At 49.4% G+C, this 20,013-nt stretch overlaps 1 protein-coding gene across 2 annotated transcripts; it reads left to right on the top strand.

Annotated features, from left to right (window-relative positions):
* The first annotated feature begins 15,042 nt into the window (after nt 1-15,042).
* PCDH8 (protocadherin 8) lies at nt 15,043-19,719 on the top strand. 2 transcript variants are annotated; one of them, XM_031655871.1, is made up of 3 exons: nt 15,043-17,588; nt 18,061-18,268; nt 18,761-19,719. In XM_031655871.1, exons 1-3 carry the CDS (start codon nt 15,249-15,251, stop codon nt 19,132-19,134), a joined length of 2,922 nt encoding a protein of 973 aa, XP_031511731.1. In that variant the 5' UTR covers nt 15,043-15,248; the 3' UTR covers nt 19,135-19,719. The 2 variants fall into 2 exon arrangements, with proteins under 2 accessions (XP_031511731.1, XP_021785357.2); XM_021929665.2 differs by having other exon boundaries at nt 15,043-17,879.
* Nucleotides 19,720-20,013: the final 294 nt, after the last annotated feature.

Genomic DNA, 20,013 nt, shown 5'->3' with positions numbered 1-20,013 from the left:
GTTAAGAGACAGAAGCAGTAAGTGTCCATCAACCAAAGAATTAATTTTTTAAATGTGGTATATATACACAATTAAATACTGTTTAGCCACAGGAGAGAATGAAACTGTCTTTTGCAGTAACATGGATGGAGCTAGAGGTCATTGACTTAAGTGAAGCAAGCCAGGCACAGAAAATCAAATATTGCGTGTTCTCACGCACAAGTGGATGCTAAAATATGTGATCACGTGGGCTTAGAGAGTGGAATGATAGTGGAGACTCAGGAGGGTGAGGGAGCGGGGAGGTGAATAAAAAGAAATTAGTCAGTGGGTACAATGTGCATTATTCAGGTGATAGATACCCTAAAAGCACTGACTTGACCACTACACAATCTATGCATGTAACAAAATTCACATGTACCTCATAAATGTGTACAAGTGTAATTAATTAATTTTTTAAAAAAGTTTTAAGAGGCAGAGACAGAGGTATAAGACAGAGACCTGGAGAAAACTTTAAGGTAGTTATACAATTTTGTTTAAAAATCCAGGTGTGAAAAAAATATTCATCACTTTATTTTCTTTACTAAGTCCAACTGTAAGCCACCATCCTGCTGAGCTAGTCAGAAATTAATTGCAGTTAGTATTGGGGCTCCATCTCCAGATTCAAGCAAAAGTCCCAGGGGCTTCTGCAGTGACACCCCCCACCCCCATCACTGAGTCACAGCAGGTACACCGGGACACATATGGTCTCTTCAGGTAAGGCTGGGAGACCCAGAAAGCAAGAGTCCCTAGAAGCACCACCCCTTCCCAGGCCTTGCTCCTCCCCAGGGCATGGCACTCCTGTTTCTCTCCCAACAAAGGGAAAACTCATAGTACACCCTCATCCACACTCCCAGAAGCATACCCCTTTCTCTCCTGCCCCTCTGGCTCTTCAAGCAGCTTCTACTCTATGTCCAGTGAAAATCCTATAATTAAGGACTACCTGTTGGAATGGAAGGTAGTATGAAAAAAGGTAAAACTTAATATTTTATAGATAGGCAAGTAGACAGATGTCCATCTATAAATCTAGATACAAAGAATTAAAATCTATCTATCTCCCCTACCCTGTAGCCCATTTGCATGTCTCTATGGATCCCGGTAAATCTTAACCCCAGGTTGGATATCCTCCTGAAAGGGGCTGTTGGTGAATGGAATGATTGGGAAGTTTGGGCAAGAGGCGGTCATCTTGAGCGCCCCCTGGAGGCATGTCTCCAAATAGCCTGAACCTGCTCTGATAATCACACCTAAATTTAAGCCTATCCTAAAACAATCATGTATGTGGAGGTCCTTGTTGCCAGTGGAAATTGGTGTTTGCCAAGTGTAGGAAATAATAAGGCGCCATTGATGAATGGAGTTAGACTGGGGCCTGTAGAGGGTTCCTCAGGGTGGGCTAAGCACCGATGCACCAGTAATGTGCTTATTGTTAAAATACTCAAGTACAGCTACACGGCGTGGTATAAATCACTAGTACTGCCCTAGCCTCTCCCCTAGTTATCTCCTCAGCCTCCCACAATCCAGAAGTTAAAGGGTTAATGCTTGGCTCAGTGGGAAGCCTGCAGACCTGCCCCCAGGTTAAGATCAGTGTCCATTCTAATTGGTCAATGTCCATGACATACCAGTTGTTGAATATCTTGAAATCACTCCAGATGAGATGTTTTAAATTGTAAAGAATATAAGGTAAGGTGAGTCTTCACTTCAGGGGTCACCATGCACTGATGTGCAGGCTGTTCACTGCACAAGTTCCCCTGACGGGGGAGTCAGTGGCAATTCCAGCCTGTGCTCTGTTTGCCAAGCCTCGTGCCCTGGTGTGGGACTGCATCTATCCAGAGGAAAAAAGACTTTCTCTGATGTGTGTAGTGGTGCCATGTGTTGTAGCAGCTGGCTCACTTCAGAAGCTCTTTCAAGCTTTCAGGCCTGAGTGGAGAGGGCCTGACCTAAGATGGGGGCCATAGGCTGGGAAATCAGAAATAACTGCAAGAAACATTTGGAAGCATCATACAACCCTAAAAAAGAACTGATAGATTCAGATGCAGCGGCTCACGCCTGCAATCCCAGCACTTTGGGAGACCGAGGGGGGCGGATCACTTGAGGTCAGAAGTTCAAGATCAACATGGTGAAGTCCCATATCTACTAAAAATACAAAAATTAGCTGGGCGTGGTGGCGCACACCCGTAGTCCCAGCTACTCAGGAGGCTGAGGCAGGAGAATCGCTTGAACCTGGGAGGTGGAGGTTTCAGTGAGCTGAGATCACTGGACTCCAGCCTGGGTAACAGAGTGAGACTCCATCTCAAACAAAAACAAAAACAAAACAAAACTGATGGTTAGAGGAGATGAGGGGGAGTGAAAATGTAAACCTACTTCCTATCTGAAGCATTGAAAGATTCTGTGATGGTGACAGAAAGAGAGATCAGAAAAAAATTATCAGTTGGAGAAATGATATGATGAATTTTGTTTGCTGCCTACTGGGTGGGAAATTATAGCCAAGTATACAAACAAGATGCCCAAGTAAAACAGAGTGGGAGTGCAGGCAAGGGATCCGGGCTCCAGATGGAGAAGCTGGAGTTCTGCACATTGCAAACCTTGAGGGGCCTCTGAGAGGAGACTGAGGACCCAAAGAGCCCTTGAGAGTAAGAAGGTGGTGAAATAGGGGTGCAGCTTCATATAATGGAAAGCACTTGGGTTTTTGCACCATTAGAATTGGATTTAAGTCTTTCCTTCTACTAACCAGCAGAGAGCCCTTGAAGATATTAACTTCTCTGAGCCTTGGTTTATTTGAAACTTACCATGATAAGACCAACTTTCCAGAGCTGCTAAGAGAATTAAATTAAGTATGTGAACTGCCTAAAAGCAAGTACTCGACACCCGTTACCATCATTAGAAGTATTATTGCTATTATTATCAGCAGAGGGCTGCATCTTAAAAAGCCTTGGTGAGCACCTACAGAGTAGGATAGGAGTGCCTGCAGAGCCAGCCAGGACAGATTAAAGGGATGTATCAGTGGCAAACTTCCCAAGATCTGTCCTAGGATTATGCCCCTTTCTCCTAGAGACGGAATTTAATATATGAATGTAATTTTGATAAATGACATGTAATATGAGCTTAACTGTAAATGAACTAGATCCACCTTCAAGCTGGGTTTGGCAACAGGAGAGATGAAGGCTGGGAAGCAGCGATGCCATAACCATAAAGGCCCTTGATGAAGAAGAAAGATTCAGCAAAGGCCTGAAGGCTTAAGCTGCCTTGGCCAGCTGGAGTCAAGCAGGGGTGGCTGGGAGGAAGCCAGCCCTGTCTTAGGGAGCCAAAGTCAGTCTGGAGGCTCTCAGGAAAGAAGGGTCAAATGTTTCTAGTTATGGAACCAGGAGAAGGCCAAACTTCTGCATCTGCAACTGTGGCACCAGGACTTCCTAGTAGTGCTGTCCAAGACCTGACCAGCCTTAAGATGCCCATGTTGAGTTGAATCTTTGATACTGCCCTGCCCCCATCTCCTGGCTCACGTTTGCTAAAATTAACCAAAAGGAGTCTTCAGCACGTGTGCAGGGCAGGGAGTCAATATCTGTGCCCCTGATACAACTGAGGGAGATGTTACTTCAGAAGAGCTCTAAGGCCAAGACAGTTGGGTCTTTTCACTTCTCCATTCATTCAATATATTCAACACATATTTATTGGTGACTTCTTAATGCCACACACTGAGCACGAAGCAGTGAACAACCTCCTGTCTAACCAATATCCAGCCTCTAGCCTCTCCTATCCCCAGCTAAACAGAGTGCTACCTTTCTTCCCTTTAGCACTGTTCCGCAGCCCACGGTTCAAGGGCATTAAAACTTTCCTATGGACTTCAGCCCTAGCCCCCCACTTGCCTATCAGCAGATACCCCAAGCCACTTCCTTTCCTGTGTCACCTCTCACCCGCACTTGTCTCTGCACAACTAGCTTAATGTCTCTTTAGTTTAAGCATATCCATCAGCACTATGGCCTAATATATATGATGCCTTACAGTTCATAAAAGACCTGCATTCTTTATATCACAGAACCCTCACCTCTACTCTGAGATAGGTAGGGTAAGAATTATCCACTTCATTTAACCAACTTAGAGTGTTTAGACGAGGAGACCCGGATGGTAACCTATGCCTCCTCCAATTCTCTAGATTCTGTATTAAAATATTGTTTTATGTATTGCTTATACCTGCCTACTTCCAAAGACAAACGAATACTATATTCATCTCTAATGGGATACTTTAGTCCCCAGTTCTTTTGGATACTGGTGGTTATAATTGAGCTTTCAGAGTACACAGCAGCAATTATCCTTACCCTATGCATACTCCCAAGTCCAATACTTGGCCTGAAACAGTTCCTTCCTTCTCACAAGGAGTTCACTGCACTATCTTCTCTCCTTCTCAAATAAGTTCCTAGAATCTGATCTCCTTTCCTGGGCAAATCTCTATCTATAACTAACCACCTTACACTAAAGTTGGGCAGCATGACTGACATTATGAAGACAGTGTGACCGTCTTCCCCACTGACCACCACACCTTAGAGGGCAAGAGTTTATACCCCAGTGTCTCGTACTGTGAATGACATACACAATAATGAATTAAATTCTTCTGGTTCAATTCTTCCTAAATACCATTCATGATCCCTTCTGCAAAGATTACCCTGCAAAAAATATTTGTTCTTCAGCCTTCCCAAAGTGTTAATATTCATATTCACGTTGCTCTCAGTATTTGTTTAGTTGTCCTAAGTAGTTCTGTCTTGAGTACTTTTGGTTAAACAGGTGATTTAACCAAACTGTAAAGCACTCAGCATGCCTAGTTCCACATTCTGAAAATTGCTTAGTAAAATGTTTTTGATCTTGGTAGTCGGTTGATGGTGGTAAAAGTAAAAGCCATTAGGACTGTAATTAATGAAGATGCTTTATGCAAGTTTTCCCCAAGTGCAAGTGAGAGGACATGTAATCCCATTACCAATACTTGATCTTTCACTCTCGGGAGATTTCCCCACTAATTAGTCTGAAACTGTAATTTACCCTATACTTGAAGAAATGTGTCACATGAGGACACTTCTAATTTATTTCTGATCTTCTTTGAATTTACAGGCACATATGCCATTGACCAGCATTCCTCCCAATTGCTATTTTCCTGCCACCAAAAAAAAAAAAAAAGAAGAAGAAGAAGAAGAAGAAAAGAAAAAAAGGTAAGGATTTGTCTAAGACTTGAGAAGGGAAGGCAAGCTCAGAATACATGTCCTAGCACTTCTCTTGTCTAAAGGTTTTGTCCAACTGTCCTACTCTGGTTTCTCAAGCCATCCCTCTAACAACCAATGAGCTTTCTTCTACATTTTCAGGACTTTGAAATGAACAAAGAAATGTAAGCAGAAGTGATGTCTGTCATACCTGGGTGGAAACTTTAAAAGTTAATCCACAGCTTGTTCCATACCCTCTCCCTTCTGCCATAGCAAGGAGAAAGTTCCAGATGGTGGCTAGTCAATAAGCCTGGGTACCCAAGTGAGAACAGCATGTAGCACATCCCCCAACCAAATCATGATGGACATGGAGAGCAAGAAAGAAAGAAACTTTGCTGTTTGAAGACACTAAGACTTGGGGGTTGTTACTGAAGCATAACTTGGCCCATCCTGATGGATATAATCATCCTACGTTATGGAAACCCTATCCCAGACTTAAACAAGTTATATTTTGCCATTGCCCCCTGTATTTTCTCCTAGAAGCCTACCTGCACAGTTGACCTCAGTGGGAGCCTTTCCGGTCCTTAAAGATTTCATGGCACCTTATTCCTAGAATTCCGTCTCCAAAATAATCTACTCACAACATTCCACTCCTGGGGAAAGCCACTCCATTTCTCCTTTTCCAAAAGTCCAGCAAAAGTCCCCACTGGAGTTTGATGGAAAGGTGTGTAATCTATCACACATCCTATATTGTTCCCTTTTTCCAGCTCCCAGCCCTGAAGGATGCAGGGCCCGGCGGGGCCCCCTGGCCACTGAGGGAACAGGAGTCACCCAGTCGCGATGTTCTGACAGCTTGTCACATTATTTTTCCCTGTGGGGGCTCTGCTCCCTCCATCTAACCTTCTTCTCTGTCCCCTGAGACCAGAGGCCTCTATACAAGGCCTCCGAGGCAAAGCAAAGCAAGATTGATGCCCTACGAATGGCCATGCCCGGGAGGGCTCGCGGTTCAATGCATAGAGCAGCCCATTCTTCCCCATTTCAGGTTCCCACACTGGACACCAAAGCAGGAGCTCAGAGCCAGGGCAGCAAGAATTCAACCTTTGTTCATCCTCCAAACACAAATGATCCACCACATTCCCCAATCTCTCCAACACAGGCCCTCGCACCTCGCCTACTCAAAATCTTTCTGAAGGTGTCCCAGGCCCTTTGGACAGAGGAGCTGGAATCAAAAGGTGATTCAAAAAGTTTAATTGTAGCATGAAAAAAAAAAACCCCACTCATTTAAATATTGGCCAAGGAGAAACCCATCTCCCATTCCCACACCGACCAATGCACCTTCCTCCCCACTTGCCCCATTAAAGCAAGTGGTGTTTGAGGGCTATAGGCTGGGTAATTCTGCTACAGAATCATCAATGAGCATGAATATCAATGGTTTACTTGCATCCCCAGTCCCCTGAATGTGCAGGTAAAAGCTTCCTAAAGGCTCAGAACTAAGAGCAGGGCTCTGGGACCTCCAGGGGCTGTCAGGCAATACATATAAAAATGATTTCATCTAAATTCCCTGAGAGGTTTCATAGACCAAAGCAGCTCTGAAGGACAAAGAGACAACTGTAAAATTACCCGAAAATAAATGCTTCTAAAATGGTTGGAAGAAATCCAGGGTAAGGGGAATTCGAGGGCCAATAACTAATCCATCAGCTCTTTTTTTTTTTTTAATCCCACATCTGGATTTTTTTTTCCAAGGCCATAGCCTGTCACCATGCAGTTTATCAGCTGTCACTCCATCTCGATTCTGAGTGACGTGAGATCAATGGCGTAAAACTGCTCTCAGATCTATAGAGAAATTTATAACACCAGGCTCCACCGTGTCCTGGCTGGGCCTGGGTCCCAGGGTTCTGAGGCAGAGGCTGCCATGCAGACTTCATTTCCATTTCAAAAGTGGATTGTGACCCACTTAAAGCAAGTGAGTTCAAGCTGTCAGATGCAACGGAAAACCCAAGTCAGAAGTCTTCTGCACTTACAGAACAATGACTTTGAGGGGGAAGAAAAAGACTAGCCAATGATTAAAATTCTCTCTGCCTAGAAAAGGCTTTAGCGACCTGCCTTAATTTCTTTTAAGTCATGTGGGATTTATTAATAACCCTAAATTTGTAGCAACATGTTTTAGGCTCTGAGACCAATTAATCCATCCAGTTTATGTAACTATGGAACTCCTGCATGTAGTTTAGGCACAGAGTTGTGGTCTTCACTGCAGGTTTACTTCATTACCCCCAACCTCTTTTTCCCCCAGGAACTCTGTAATCTCTTCTAATTCTGCCTCAAAGTGCCCAAGCACCATAAATAAGGTCTAGGAACCCAGGCCACATCCCATATCCCACACCCTCCAGCCAAAAGGCTCCAGGGAAATTTTAAATTTCTCCCTCAAACACAGTGAATCCTTGGGGTGATAAGGGAAACACCCCTGGGCCATGGACAGCTGTAGAACATCCCACTTCCACCCCACCATCATTTGTCAAGGACAAATGTCCAACAGAAGATACACCGAGGTGCCACTGGATTTGCTCGTGGATGAACCCAGAGAAGCCTCAACTTGCGAGAAAAAGTAAATCCTCTCTCCTACCACTGTCCACCTGCATTCTTCTTGAAACTAAACTCAAGAGAAGGCTCCCAGGAGGAACTGCATTCTCCAGAGGACTGGTGATGGCTGGAGAACACCAACCAGCAACTCCTACACTGCTTGCTTCAGCTCCTGGTTGGAGGGAGATGGGACTTATAGTAGGAAACACAGTCCTCAGGCTCAGCCCATAGACGAACAAGTGTCATCAGAGTGCACTCTTCTCTCCCCTTAGTCTCTTGGGATTTGGCCTTACCGGTCACTGACTAGTCACTCTTCCCTAAACAGTTACTTGAGATAATTACCCTTGGCCTTCCTTCCAGGTCAAAGTTCCACCAGCGCAGGCTTCTTTCTCCACTTCCCTTTTCCTGCACCTGATTTTCTTTCACATTACTCTGGTGAGCCTATTTAGGTCGGGGTGACATCCTTCAACACTCTCCATTGCCTTAAGGGTAAAACCCAAATGCCTTAACAAGATACACAAAGCACCCACCTGTTCACCCCGGCTTTCATCACCTGTCTGTACTCACTAGGTCCTTTCATAGAGCCTTACACCCCAGCTCTGAGACCTTTGTGTCACTTGCTGTTCCTCCTGAAAGAAATGCTTTTTTCATCTCCACCCCTGCCTTCTCCCTTTCTACCCCTAGTTAATTTCTCTTCATCCTTCAAAACTCAACTCAGATATCACCCAAAAGCTTTCCCTGAGTACTCCCATTTCCCAGCACAACTGGGCCTCCCTCCTCTGGGCCCATACGATCAGGCAGAACATACCTGTAGCCCTGTTCTTAGGCCCTGCGCCACATGTCCAGGTATTCCTCTTCCTCAAGAAGCCACCTGTGATCAGCAGCGGTGTGGGCCTTCCTTACAGCACTTCTCACATGCATTCGCTGTCTGATTACTCTTCTATCTCCCCATCCTCAGGGCTGGCAGGATCTAGCTTTCTATTTCAGAACAGTCTTACATTTATAGAAAAATTGTAGTGCTGGTCCAGAGAGTTCCCATAACCCCACGTCCCCTGTCATTAACATCTTACTCTGGCACTTTTGTTACAATTAATAGCTAATATTGTTATTATCTAAAGCCCACATTTTATTCAGATTTCCTTTGTTATTCTCTGAAGTCTTTTTTCTGTGCCACAATACCACATTACATTTAGTCATCATGTCTCTTTAAGCTCTTGCTGTGGCAGTTTCTCAGATTTTCCTTGTTTTTGATTATTTTGATAGTTTTGAGGCATACCGGTCAGTTTTTGCAAAATGTCATCTTTCAGTTTGGTTTTATCTGATGTTTTTCTCATTATGAGACTGAAGTGCTGTGGTCTTGAGGAAGATCACAGAGATAAAGTGCCATTTTCATCACCTCAGACCTAGGGTGCATACTATCAACATGACCTATCACTGTTGATATTGACCTTGAGCACCTGACCAAGGGAGTGTTTGACAGCTTTCTCCATGTAAAGTTAGTCTTTTTCTCTCCACTCCATACTGTATTCTTTGGAAGAAAGTCACAATCCACATAGTCCATACTTAGAGAGTGGGAAATTATGATCCACTTTTATGTGGGCACAGAATCTACTACGTAAGTTCTTCAATGGTCTTCCCTGTGGTAGAATTGTCTCCTTTCCCATTTATTTATTTGATCATTTATTTTTATCAGTATGGATACTTTATTTTTTAATCTCTGTTTCCACAGCATTTATCACAAAGTCTGGAACTTAGTAAGTTCTCAATAATGTTGGTTGAGAGAATGAAGGTATTATGGACTGACCTCCGAAAATCCGTAAGTTAAAGGTCTAACTCCTAGGACAACAGACTGACTGTATTTAGAAACAGAGCCTTTAAACAGATAATTAAGATTAAATGAGATCATAAGGGTGGACTCTAATCCAGTACGACTGGTGTCCCTTTAAGAAAAGGAAGAGATACCGGGGGCTCAGCACACAGGGAAAAGGCCATATGAGGACACAGAGAGAAGGCGGCCATCTGCAAGCCAAGAAGAGAGGTCTCAGGAGAAATCAACCCTGTGGCACCTCGATCTTGGACTTCGTGTCTCCAGAACTGTGAGAAAATAAATTGTTGTTGTTTAAATCACCCAGTATATGGCATTTGGTTACGGCAGCTCTAGCAGAGTAATAGAGGGGTCAAACACTTTTTGTACCTTGGCTCAGTATAAGTCAGCAGGAGGTCACCTGCTGCTTCTAGGCATTCCAGGAGGGAAAGTCCCTTGAAATATTCTGCTCCTCCAGAATTATGGGCTCCTGTCCATTAAATATCTGTATCTGTAGGTGGCTTCAGTCAGAATACATGGCTTTTATAGAAATGACTAGAAAAAAAAAAAAAAAACTCTACTGAGAACTCCTTTTTGTCAACATCTGATCTCAACTAGCGAGTAAGGTACCAAAAGGTTTTGAAATGACATGAGGGCATGAAAATTCCTGGAACCCTCAGGTGACCACTGTCTCTTTCCTCTGGGATCTATATACCTACAACAATACCTATTATTTCCAGAGAGGAATCAGGGAATTGGGGAGACAGTTGTCACTAAAGCAAAGAAGCAGACAGGAAATGGGAGAGTTATTTTTCTTTCTGAACAAATCCCTTGCCTATAAAATAAGAGGTTTAGATTACATAGTCTTTGATGTTTCTTCCCTGTGCTTTAAAGGGAAATAAAAACCAACATGTGTTCCTAAGCACCTGATATTATATCATCTTACACAGTCTTCAAAACAACCTTGCAAATACCCATTTTGCTGATAAGGGAACTAAGTAAGATATAGAGAGAGGCCAGGCGTGGTGGCTCACGCCTGTAATCCCAGCACTTCGGGAGGCTGAGGCACGATGATCACTTGAGGTCACGAGTTCGAGACCAGCCTAGCCAACATGGTGAAACCCTGTCTCTACCAAAAAATACAAAAATTAGCTGGGTGTGTGTGGTGTTGCACGCCTGTAATCTCAGTTACTCAGGGGGCTGAGGCATGAGAATTGCTTGAGCCCAGATAGTGGAGATTGCCATGAGCGGAGATCACGCCAGGGCACTCCAGCCTGGGCGACAGAGCAAGACTCCGTCTCAAAAAACAAACAAAAAAAAACCACACAGAGAGAAAATAATTTGCATGGGTCACACAGCCAATCAGTGTAATGATCAGATTTGAATCCAAGCAGGATGATTCCAGATCCTGCAGTCAACAGGTGTGTTCTGCTTCTTATCAGGTGAAGTAGGTCTCTCAGAGTGTCCTGACACACGGAACACACAAAATGAAGAGTGGCCCAAGATCTGGAAATGATCCAGGGTTTGTGAGCATCTGGCACTGGAATCGATCCAAAATCAATGTTTAAATAACAGTTACCTTCACCCCCAAATTGTCTCATTGTCTGACTGCCGAATTTGAATCAGGGCTATGGAGAATGCTGCTTTGTGGTTTACTATACAGTTTAAAAGTCACCATGCCAGTACTGACGGCCCAAAAACCACACACAGAGAGAGAGAGAACTTAAAGAGTAAGCATTTGGAGCGTAGAAAACCGCTTGGTTGCATTTCTAGAGCATCAACCCCAGAAAACCCAGAGGCTTCAGAATTCGATGAGATTTTTGCAAAATGTGTTTTCACTACAAAAATGAATTAGATGCCCCGAAGAGCTTCCTCTGTTCTTTGCTTGACCGAACACTTGCTGCAAGCTTCCCTGAGGGGTTTACCCAATGTTGGGTCTGTAGGAGGAAAAACCAGGGCCCTGGGCTTATTTTTAAAGAAAAAAAAAAAAAAGCAAAAGGTTAAAAAATAACCCCTCTCTTCATCCATCCTTAGAATTACACTTTCCAGTGAAGTCTAGTTCCCTTTCCTGGTAGATATAATCCTAATTAAAAATAAATTACATGCTGTATAGAACTTGAAATGGACAAGATAATCCTATTACATATGAGAATATATCCTGATTTTCTTTCCCTCTAAACTGTGGGAGATATCAGATCAGCCTGAGCCCCCCATTGTCGTCTCTTTGAAAACTTTCCTAGAGCCCTAATCCGTCACGTGACGCCCGTGTCAATCTCGGTGTTTGCACGCGAGTTTCACAATGCCGGCATTAGGCTCGGTAGCAGAAACCCAGCTTTGCGAAGCCTGCAACATTTGCATTCCGAGAAAACGCCGGCCATTGTGGAGCTGTGTTTGTTCTCAAGATTGCGAGACAGTTGCCGGTGAAGTTGCTAAAACCCAGAGAAAGGGGCTCCTTTGAGCCTGCCCAGACCTTTTGGTATGATAACAAGGCGATTCGGGCGGCTTTTGTGAGGCCTGATCAGCGCCGGGGCAAGCGAACTCCCCTCCCTTTCCCCTACTTCTCTCCCCGGCCACCTCCCTGGACATATTTTCCTTCCCGGGGAGTTGCTGCGGACGTTGATGCGCTATTTTAAATCGTATTTCCATAATCGAGCGGCTGCCGCGGCCGGCCCGGAGCTCATGGTGCTCGCGTGCCTTCACACCTCCACCGCCGGCACGGAAAGACCTGTGCACACCAGTGGCGGTTGGAGACTCGCGGCTCCCTTCCCGGCTCCCCGGCTCCCGGCTCTCAGCCTCCCGGCGCCGCCGCCGTCGTGGCTACTTCCGAGCGACGAGGACCTGGCCGCGGAAAAAATGCTTTGGACCTGCTACCAGCCACCCTACACCCCTCCTCTCGCCTCCTGGCTTTCGCCTGCCTCTGCTCCCCTTTCCTTTTCCCACTTTCAGGCACTCCTCGGTTTATTTCAGCCTTGACAATGAGCATGCTGACGCGGAAGCGCTTTGAGTAAAAATTGCAAGTAGTTCCGAATCTCTGGCCAAGCAAAAAACCCAAACTTAGCGCGTGGCGGGGATCCCGAGTCCAGCCCAGAACTGCCGGGTGCGGGGGCGCAGGGGGCGCTGGCGTGAGGTCCGGGTCCCAGCCACTCGCGGCCGGGCTGTGCTCGCGGGAATCGCTGAAATCCCTTCCTCTGGGACTCCAACTCCATTGCCTACCACTTTCCCCACCTTCCGAGTCCTCTGCCCAGCAGCAGCCGCGCCACCCTGGCCTGAACTTCCCTAGTTACGCCAGCGGAAGCGCCGAGGCCGCTGTCCACCAGCCAAGTTCTGAACCTGTTCCCGTCTGGGTCTCCGGGGGAAGAGGGGTGAGGAAAGATGACGTTAGCCTAGGGGCGCTAAAGGTCACCAGCCAGCCCCAGGCTGCGGTGGGAGTGTTGCGGGGCTCGGAAGGAAATAGAAAGTTCCTTCGGCTGCGTGTGTTCCCCAAGGAATATCTCTTGGAGGGGACAGGGGGAGGGCAAGACAATAAATCGCACTTGGGAGGTGGAAGAAAGCGGAAGAAAGGACTGCGGTTTGGGTTCCTGTAGGGGGCGCTCCTCCTTGCACGTCCCCGCGCGGCTGCAGATGCCTGGCCTTATTGCTTTTAGCGTTCCCAAGGCTACAAGGTGGAAGAGGTGGAGAAGGGAACCCAGAGACACACCGCTCTGAGGAAGCCTCCAGTCACCATCCCCTTCCCCAGTCTCATAACAGCTTTTATTTATGGATGGCTGGGGCTGCATGTTCTGCTGACAGTTCCAAGCACCTCTCTCATCCCCACCACCCAGCTCCCGGCTTGGTCTCCCTACTCCAGGGAAAACTCCTGACCCTCTTCTGAAAAGACCCCCAAAACACACTCCCTCGACTTTGAGGGAAAAGAAAATATGGATAGGACGCTGACAGCAGGACCAAAATTCGGGATTCTGAAGAATGTTTACTGAATGCAATCTGCTTACCAAACCTATCGCCTAAAAAGCAAAATTTCTTCTAGTGTGTGGCTTCTGTTTTTTACCTTTCCTCCTTCGTGTGTATTTGCATAGCCTGCTCAATAAAGCCCTTCGGTAAGCATCATTAAGAATCCATCTTATTCCAGATCCGAGCTCCATCTCCCTGGCCTTCAGGGATGGGAAGGGGCTATCTGTGGGGCAGCGCAGCACCTGGCCAGCCTCAGGATTCGCCCAGCCCAGATTTTGGCAGTGCCGAAGCTCCACACTTTCCTAGGCAGATGGTTAAGTTCCCCCCACGTTCCTGCCAGGATTCAATGTCACGCTGTGATTTTGTTCTTCTGGAACCGGACGAGTGTTGCTTCCCAGAGTGGCCCTATTAGAACAGAAAGAAAATCCTCTAAATAGGCGGAACAAGGCATCAGGAGGAAAAACTTCTCTAAATGCTCTTTAATACGAGCCGGCTATTGTGTGGAATTCAGCGCCCATCACCGTTTAGCCAGAGAGTTATGGCAGTGATTGGGGATGAATAGAGGAACATAATGGATACATGTGGCGTTTGCTCATTATATTCAAGTTAGCCCAACTCCGTTGTGGAAACTGTTCAACTTTCTCTCCCCTTAGCTTGTCACAGTGAAATAATACAGACATTGGGGCCTCCAATGGGATCGCCTGCCACACCATTCTATTTCCACAGCTAACGAGGGCTTCATAAGCCTTTGATACAGTCTGATCTTTGAAACCTTTCCAAATCTCCTCAAGCTTATGCTAAATCCTATTTGGAACTTTTTTTTCCTTGCCTGCTAGCGCCCAAGGCTTAAGAAAGCCATTTGGACAGTGACATGCATACTAACATATCGCGGGGCTCTTTTCTGAAAGGGAAGTGGCAGCTCTGATCACCGGGGCTCACACGAGCAAAACACAATTGCGTACACAAATTTGAATAAAATCAATTTTCCCTTATCCTTCAGGCTTCTTAATCGAGAGGCTATTCCAGGCACTGTAGGAAGCTAGGAGAGAAGGAAAGCAGAGTCTCACTCAGCAGAGCAAGTCTGTGGGTAGGGGGCTGCAAGGGTTTGGAAGCCTCAGAGGTGCAAAATGCAGAGTGTGTGTGTTGGCAGGGGCTGGGGGAAGGGGGATTCTGGAGTCGCTGGGGTGAAATCCCAGCGTGTTCGCACTTAGTTCTAGCCGCGGCACGGAGGGATACAGGCGACAATTAACAATCATCCGCTCCTTTTACTCCTGAGCCCTGTGCCAACTCCTCTACATGCAGGGTGTTGACAAGAAAAGGGAGAGAAAGCAAAAGGAGTTAAACAAAGGAAAGATTCCCTAATTTTCCTTTCTTGTTTTCCCCTCTAAGCCTTTCCACATTAAAGGGATTGTCAGAGGCAGGCGGAGGAGCGACGCGAGGGGGAGGCGGCCATTGGCTGCCCGGCTCGGGTGATTAGCATATCGGCGGCTATAAAGGCAAAGGCGTCGCGAGGCGGCGCAGCTTCTGTAAGGGAGGGAAAGGCGCAGGGTGAGGGCGGGTCCGCGCGTCCTCAGAGCCGGCTGGAGGCGCGGAGCTGCTACCCGCAGACTTCTCCCGCACAGGGCTCTCAAAGAGCGTGATTCCGAGAGCCTGAGACTCACGCCCGACCTGGAAACCAGAGAAGACTCCCTTCCTTAGCCTTTCGGATCGCAATTAAGGCTGGAGGCATGAGTCTTGTGAGGCGCTGGGGCAGCCCCTGCCTTTTCCCCTTGCAGCTCTTCAGCCTCTGCTGGGTGCTCTCAGTGGCCCAGAGCAAAACAGTCAGATACAGCACCTTCGAGGAGGATGCCCCCGGCACGGTCATCGGGACCCTGGCAGAGGACCTGCATATGAAAGTATCGGGTGACACAAGCTTCCGCCTGATGAAGCAATTCAACAGCTCTCTGCTCCGGGTGCGCGAAGGCGACGGGCAGCTGACCGTCGGGGACGCCGGCCTGGACCGCGAGCGGCTGTGTGGCCAGGCCCCGCAGTGCGTGCTGGCCTTCGATGTGGTCAGCTTCTCGCAGGAGCAGTTCCGGCTGGTGCACGTGGAGGTGGAGGTGAGGGACGTCAACGACCACGCACCGCGCTTCCCCCGGGCCCAGATCCCGGTGGAGGTGTCCGAGGGTGCGGCCGTGGGCACGCGCATCCCCTTGGAGGTGCCGGTGGACGAAGACGTGGGCGCCAACGGGCTGCAGAGCGTGCGACTGGCCGAGCCGCACAGCCCCTTTCGGGTGGAGCTGCAGACGCGAGCGGACGGCGCTCAGTGCGCGGACCTGGTGCTGCTGCAGGAGCTGGACCGCGAGAGCCAGGCCGCCTACAGCCTGGAGCTGGTAGCCCAGGACGGCGGCCGCCCGCCGCGCTCCGCCACGGCTGCCCTCAGCGTACGCGTCCTGGATGCCAATGACCACAGCCCGGCCTTCCCGCAGGGCGCCGTGGCCGAAGTGGAACTGGCGGAAGACGCGCCCGTGGGCTCCCTGCTTCTCGATCTAGACGCGGCCGACCCCGACGAGGGCCCTAACGGCGACGTGGTGTTCGCTTTTGGCGCTCGCACCCCGCCGGAGGCGCGCCGCCTCTTTCGGCTTGACCCGCGAACGGGCCGTCTCACCCTGGCCGGGCCCGTGGACTACGAGCGTCAGGACACCTACGAGCTGGACGTGCGGGCGCAGGACCGCGGACCCGGGCCCCGCGCTGCCACCTGCAAGGTCATCGTGCGCATCCGCGACGTCAATGACAACGCACCCGACATCGCCATCACCCCGCTGGCCGCCCCAGGCGCGCCGGCCGCCTCGCCCTTCGCCGCTGCTGCCGCCGCCGCTGCGCTCGGGGGAGCGGACGCTAGCTCGCCGGCGGGAGCCGGGACGCCCGAGGCTGGCGCCACTTCGCTGGTGCCGGAGGGGGCGGCGCGCGAGAGCCTGGTGGCCCTGGTCAGCACCTCGGACAGGGACTCGGGCGCCAACGGGCAGGTGCGCTGCGCCCTCTATGGGCACGAGCACTTCCGGCTTCAGCCGGCCTACGCGGGCAGCTACCTGGTGGTGACCGCGGCGTCGCTGGACCGCGAGCGCATCGCCGAGTACAACTTGACGCTGGTGGCCGAGGATCGCGGCGCGCCCCCTCTGCGCACCGTGCGGCCCTACACGGTGCGCGTGGGCGACGAGAACGACAACGCGCCGCTCTTCACGCGGCCGGTCTATGAAGTGTCAGTGCGCGAGAACAACCCGCCCGGCGCCTACCTGGCCACAGTGGCCGCCCGGGACCGGGACCTGGGCCGCAACGGCCAGGTCACCTACCGGCTGCTGGAGGCTGAGGTGGGCCGCGCCGGGGGTGCCGTGTCCACTTATGTCTCGGTGGACCCAGCTACCGGAGCCATCTACGCGCTGCGCAGCTTCGACTATGAGACGCTGCGCCAACTCGACGTTCGCATCCAAGCTAGCGACGGCGGCTCCCCTCAGCTTTCCAGCAGCGCCCTAGTGCAAGTGCGCGTGCTGGACCAGAACGACCATGCGCCGGTCCTGGTGCACCCGGCGCCAGCCAATGGCTCCCTAGAAGTGGCGGTGCCTGGGCGCACCGCAAAGGACACTGCCGTGGCCCGTGTGCAGGCCCGGGATGCAGACGAAGGGGCCAACGGGGAGCTGGCGTTCGAGCTGCAGCAGCAGGAGCCGCGCGAAGCCTTCGCCATCGGCCGCCGCACGGGGGAGATAGTGCTCACAAGCGACCTCTCGCAGGAGCCACCCGGCCGCGTGTTCAGGGCGCTACTGGTCATATCCGACGGCGGCCGTCCCCCTCTCACCACCACCGCAACTGTCAGCTTCGTGGTAACAGCAGGGGGCGGGCGTGGGCCGGCTGCGCCTGCCAGCGCAGGAAGCCCGGAGCGTTCCCGCCCGCCTGGCTCTCGGCTCGGGGCGTCCGGGTCAGCGCTGCAATGGGACACGCCGCTGATCGTCATCATCGTGCTGGCCGGAAGCTGCACGCTGCTGCTGGCCGCCATCATCGCCATCGCCACCACTTGCAACCGCCGCAAGAAGGAGGTGCGCAAAGGGGGGGCCCTCCGGGAAGAGCGGCCCGGGGCGGCGGGCGGCGGAGCCTCGGCTCCCGGCTCCCCGGAGGAGGCCGCCCGGGGAGCCGGGCCCAGGCCCAACATGTTCGACGTGCTCACCTTCCCTGGCACCGGCAAAGCGCCCTTTGGCAGCCCCGCGGCGGACGCGCCTCCGCCTGCGGTCGCCGCGGCCGAAGTGCCGGGCTCAGAGGGCGGCAGCGCCACTGGGGAAAGCGCCTGTCACTTCGAGGGGCAGCAGCGGCTCCGCGGTGCGCACGCCGAGGTGAGGCCTTCCTTCGGCTGGGCGCCCCCCTCCGTGCTCCGCGGACAGGCTGGGGGAAGGGAGACTGGAGGGGTAGGGTGGGCGCATGCAGGTAGACACTTAACCTGTTGCACCTGTTTTTTGTTTGTTTGTTTCTTGTCCAACCCTCCCCCCACCCCCATTCCCCTATTCCCTGCTGCAGCCCTACAGTGCCTCCCCGGGTTTTGGAAAGGAGCCGGCGCCCCCTGTGGCGGTGTGGAAAGGACATTCATTCAACACCATCTCTGGCAGAGAAGCAGAGAAGTTCAGCGGCAAAGACAGCGGTAAAGGGGACAGTGATTTCAACGACAGCGATTCCGACATCAGCGGGGACGCTCTGAAAAAGGATCTCATCAACCACATGCAGAGTGGTGAGGACTCTTATTTCCCGCCAAATTCGACATTCCTCGCTTCCCTCCCCTTCACTACTGCTTGCCTCCTGTCAATCTCGGTTCCCAGCCCCCTTCCCTCTTCCCCACTTTTTCTCACTCCTCCAGTTGCGGAACCTGGCCTGCCTCACACAGTGAATTTCAAAATGCCAAGTAGAGGCAACTCCAGCTCTTGAATAAAGCACACCCTCATCCTGTTAGGCAGCAGCGTGGGTGATGCTAGCCATTAAAAAGGGGGTTCTGCTTATCAATTTTTTTTTCACTTCCAGCTGAAGAAGCTGGACCAGCTTTGCATTAAGATGGCTTTACAGGAAAAAATGTGCCTTCGATTCTTGAGACACTGTGTATATCTTTATGTGCACAGCCTTTCCTTTCAGCTGCCCTGACCCAGGCTGACATTCTGAAGATGGAAGCCTGGGTATGTATAATCTCAGGAATAATCGTCATGCTGTTTCCTTTTCCCTTTTGTGTTAGGACTGTGGGCGTGCACCGCTGAGTGTAAGATCCTGGGCCACTCTGACCGCTGCTGGAGCCCATCCTGCAGCGGGCCCAACACACATCCCTCGCCTCACCCACCAGCCCAGATGTCAACCTTCTGTAAGAGCACGTCCCTGCCTCGGGATCCTCTGCGCAGGGACAATTACTACCAGGCCCAGCTGCCCAAGACAGTGGGGCTGCAGAGCGTCTATGAGAAAGTACTGCACAGAGACTATGACAGGACAGTCACTCTGCTCTCCCCTCCCCGTCCAGGGAGGCTCCCAGACCTGCAGGAGATTGGGGTACCCCTCTACCAGTCCCCTCCTGGCAGGTACCTGTCCCCGAAGAAGGGAGCCAATGAAAATGTGTAATCCCATGCTGCATGTCTTCACACCTATACAGGTCACTCCGAGAAGCCCCTAAGTTATTGACCGGTTTCAGTGTTGTATATATAAATATGCAAGATGTGCCTTAAAATGAAGTTGTTGGAAGCTATTTCCAATCACATTGGTACTGTTTGGTATTTGCAAACAAAAATGTAGTTAATGTAATTTTTATGAAATGTGTGCAGTATTTAATTTTTTTATCATGCTATTGACTTTAATTTCACTTGCGGCTTGCCATTTTCTTAGTGTTTTTAACTTGTACATTGTGTAATGTAATGTTTGTATATAATGAAATTTTGTTATATTTTTATATAATAAAAGCTAAAGTGGAAGTTATTGCCAAAGGAACTGTCTGTAAGACAAAAAACAAAACATGTTGGAATCACTTAATTGAAATTTATCTTTCACCTGAAACAACCTAGTGTTTGAGAAATTTTGCCTTGCCAAGTATAACTTGTATATCTTGACTCTGTGGTAGATTTGAAGTTCAATGTTATTTAATTACATTTGGTTTTCTGTAAACCGTGTCACTTATAAGCACAGTAATAAAAGATTTGTCATGTGTTTGAAGAATCTGCTAATTGCTTTTCATGAAGTTGCCTATAGTCAGACATCCACAAATAATATGAGTATCAGAATGAAACCTTTCAAGTGCTCACTATCTGGGCATTATTAATGTTCATGACAATATTAAACCTGTGGGATTTCAAGTATTGCAAAATGTCACCCAAGTATTAAAAATGTGTGTTGATTTCATAAATTATAAGCATCTCCATATGCATTGGTCTATAAAATTCCTGCTCTCATTCATTCTCTGGGTAAATATTTATTGAGCAGACACCAAAAAGTGAAGAAAGCTAAGTC

The sequence above is a fragment of the Papio anubis genome, chromosome 15, assembly GCF_008728515.1.
Source record: "Papio anubis isolate 15944 chromosome 15, Panubis1.0, whole genome shotgun sequence".
NCBI lineage: Eukaryota > Metazoa > Chordata > Mammalia > Primates > Cercopithecidae > Papio > Papio anubis.
This window is presented reverse-complemented; position numbering and strand designations above follow the sequence as displayed.

Excerpts from the sequence above, each read along its gene's own strand:
- PCDH8 (XM_021929665.2), top strand. The coding sequence starts at position 15,249 with ATGAGTCTTGTGAGGCGCTGGGGCAGCCCCTGCCTTTTCCCCTTGCAG. Across the intron at positions 17,880-18,060 it reads TCCGCGGTGCGCACGCCGAG|CCCTACAGTGCCTCCCCGGG; the intron begins GTGAGGCCTTCC and ends TCCCTGCTGCAG. Across the intron at positions 18,269-18,760 it reads CATCAACCACATGCAGAGTG|GACTGTGGGCGTGCACCGCT; the intron begins GTGAGGACTCTT and ends CTTTTGTGTTAG.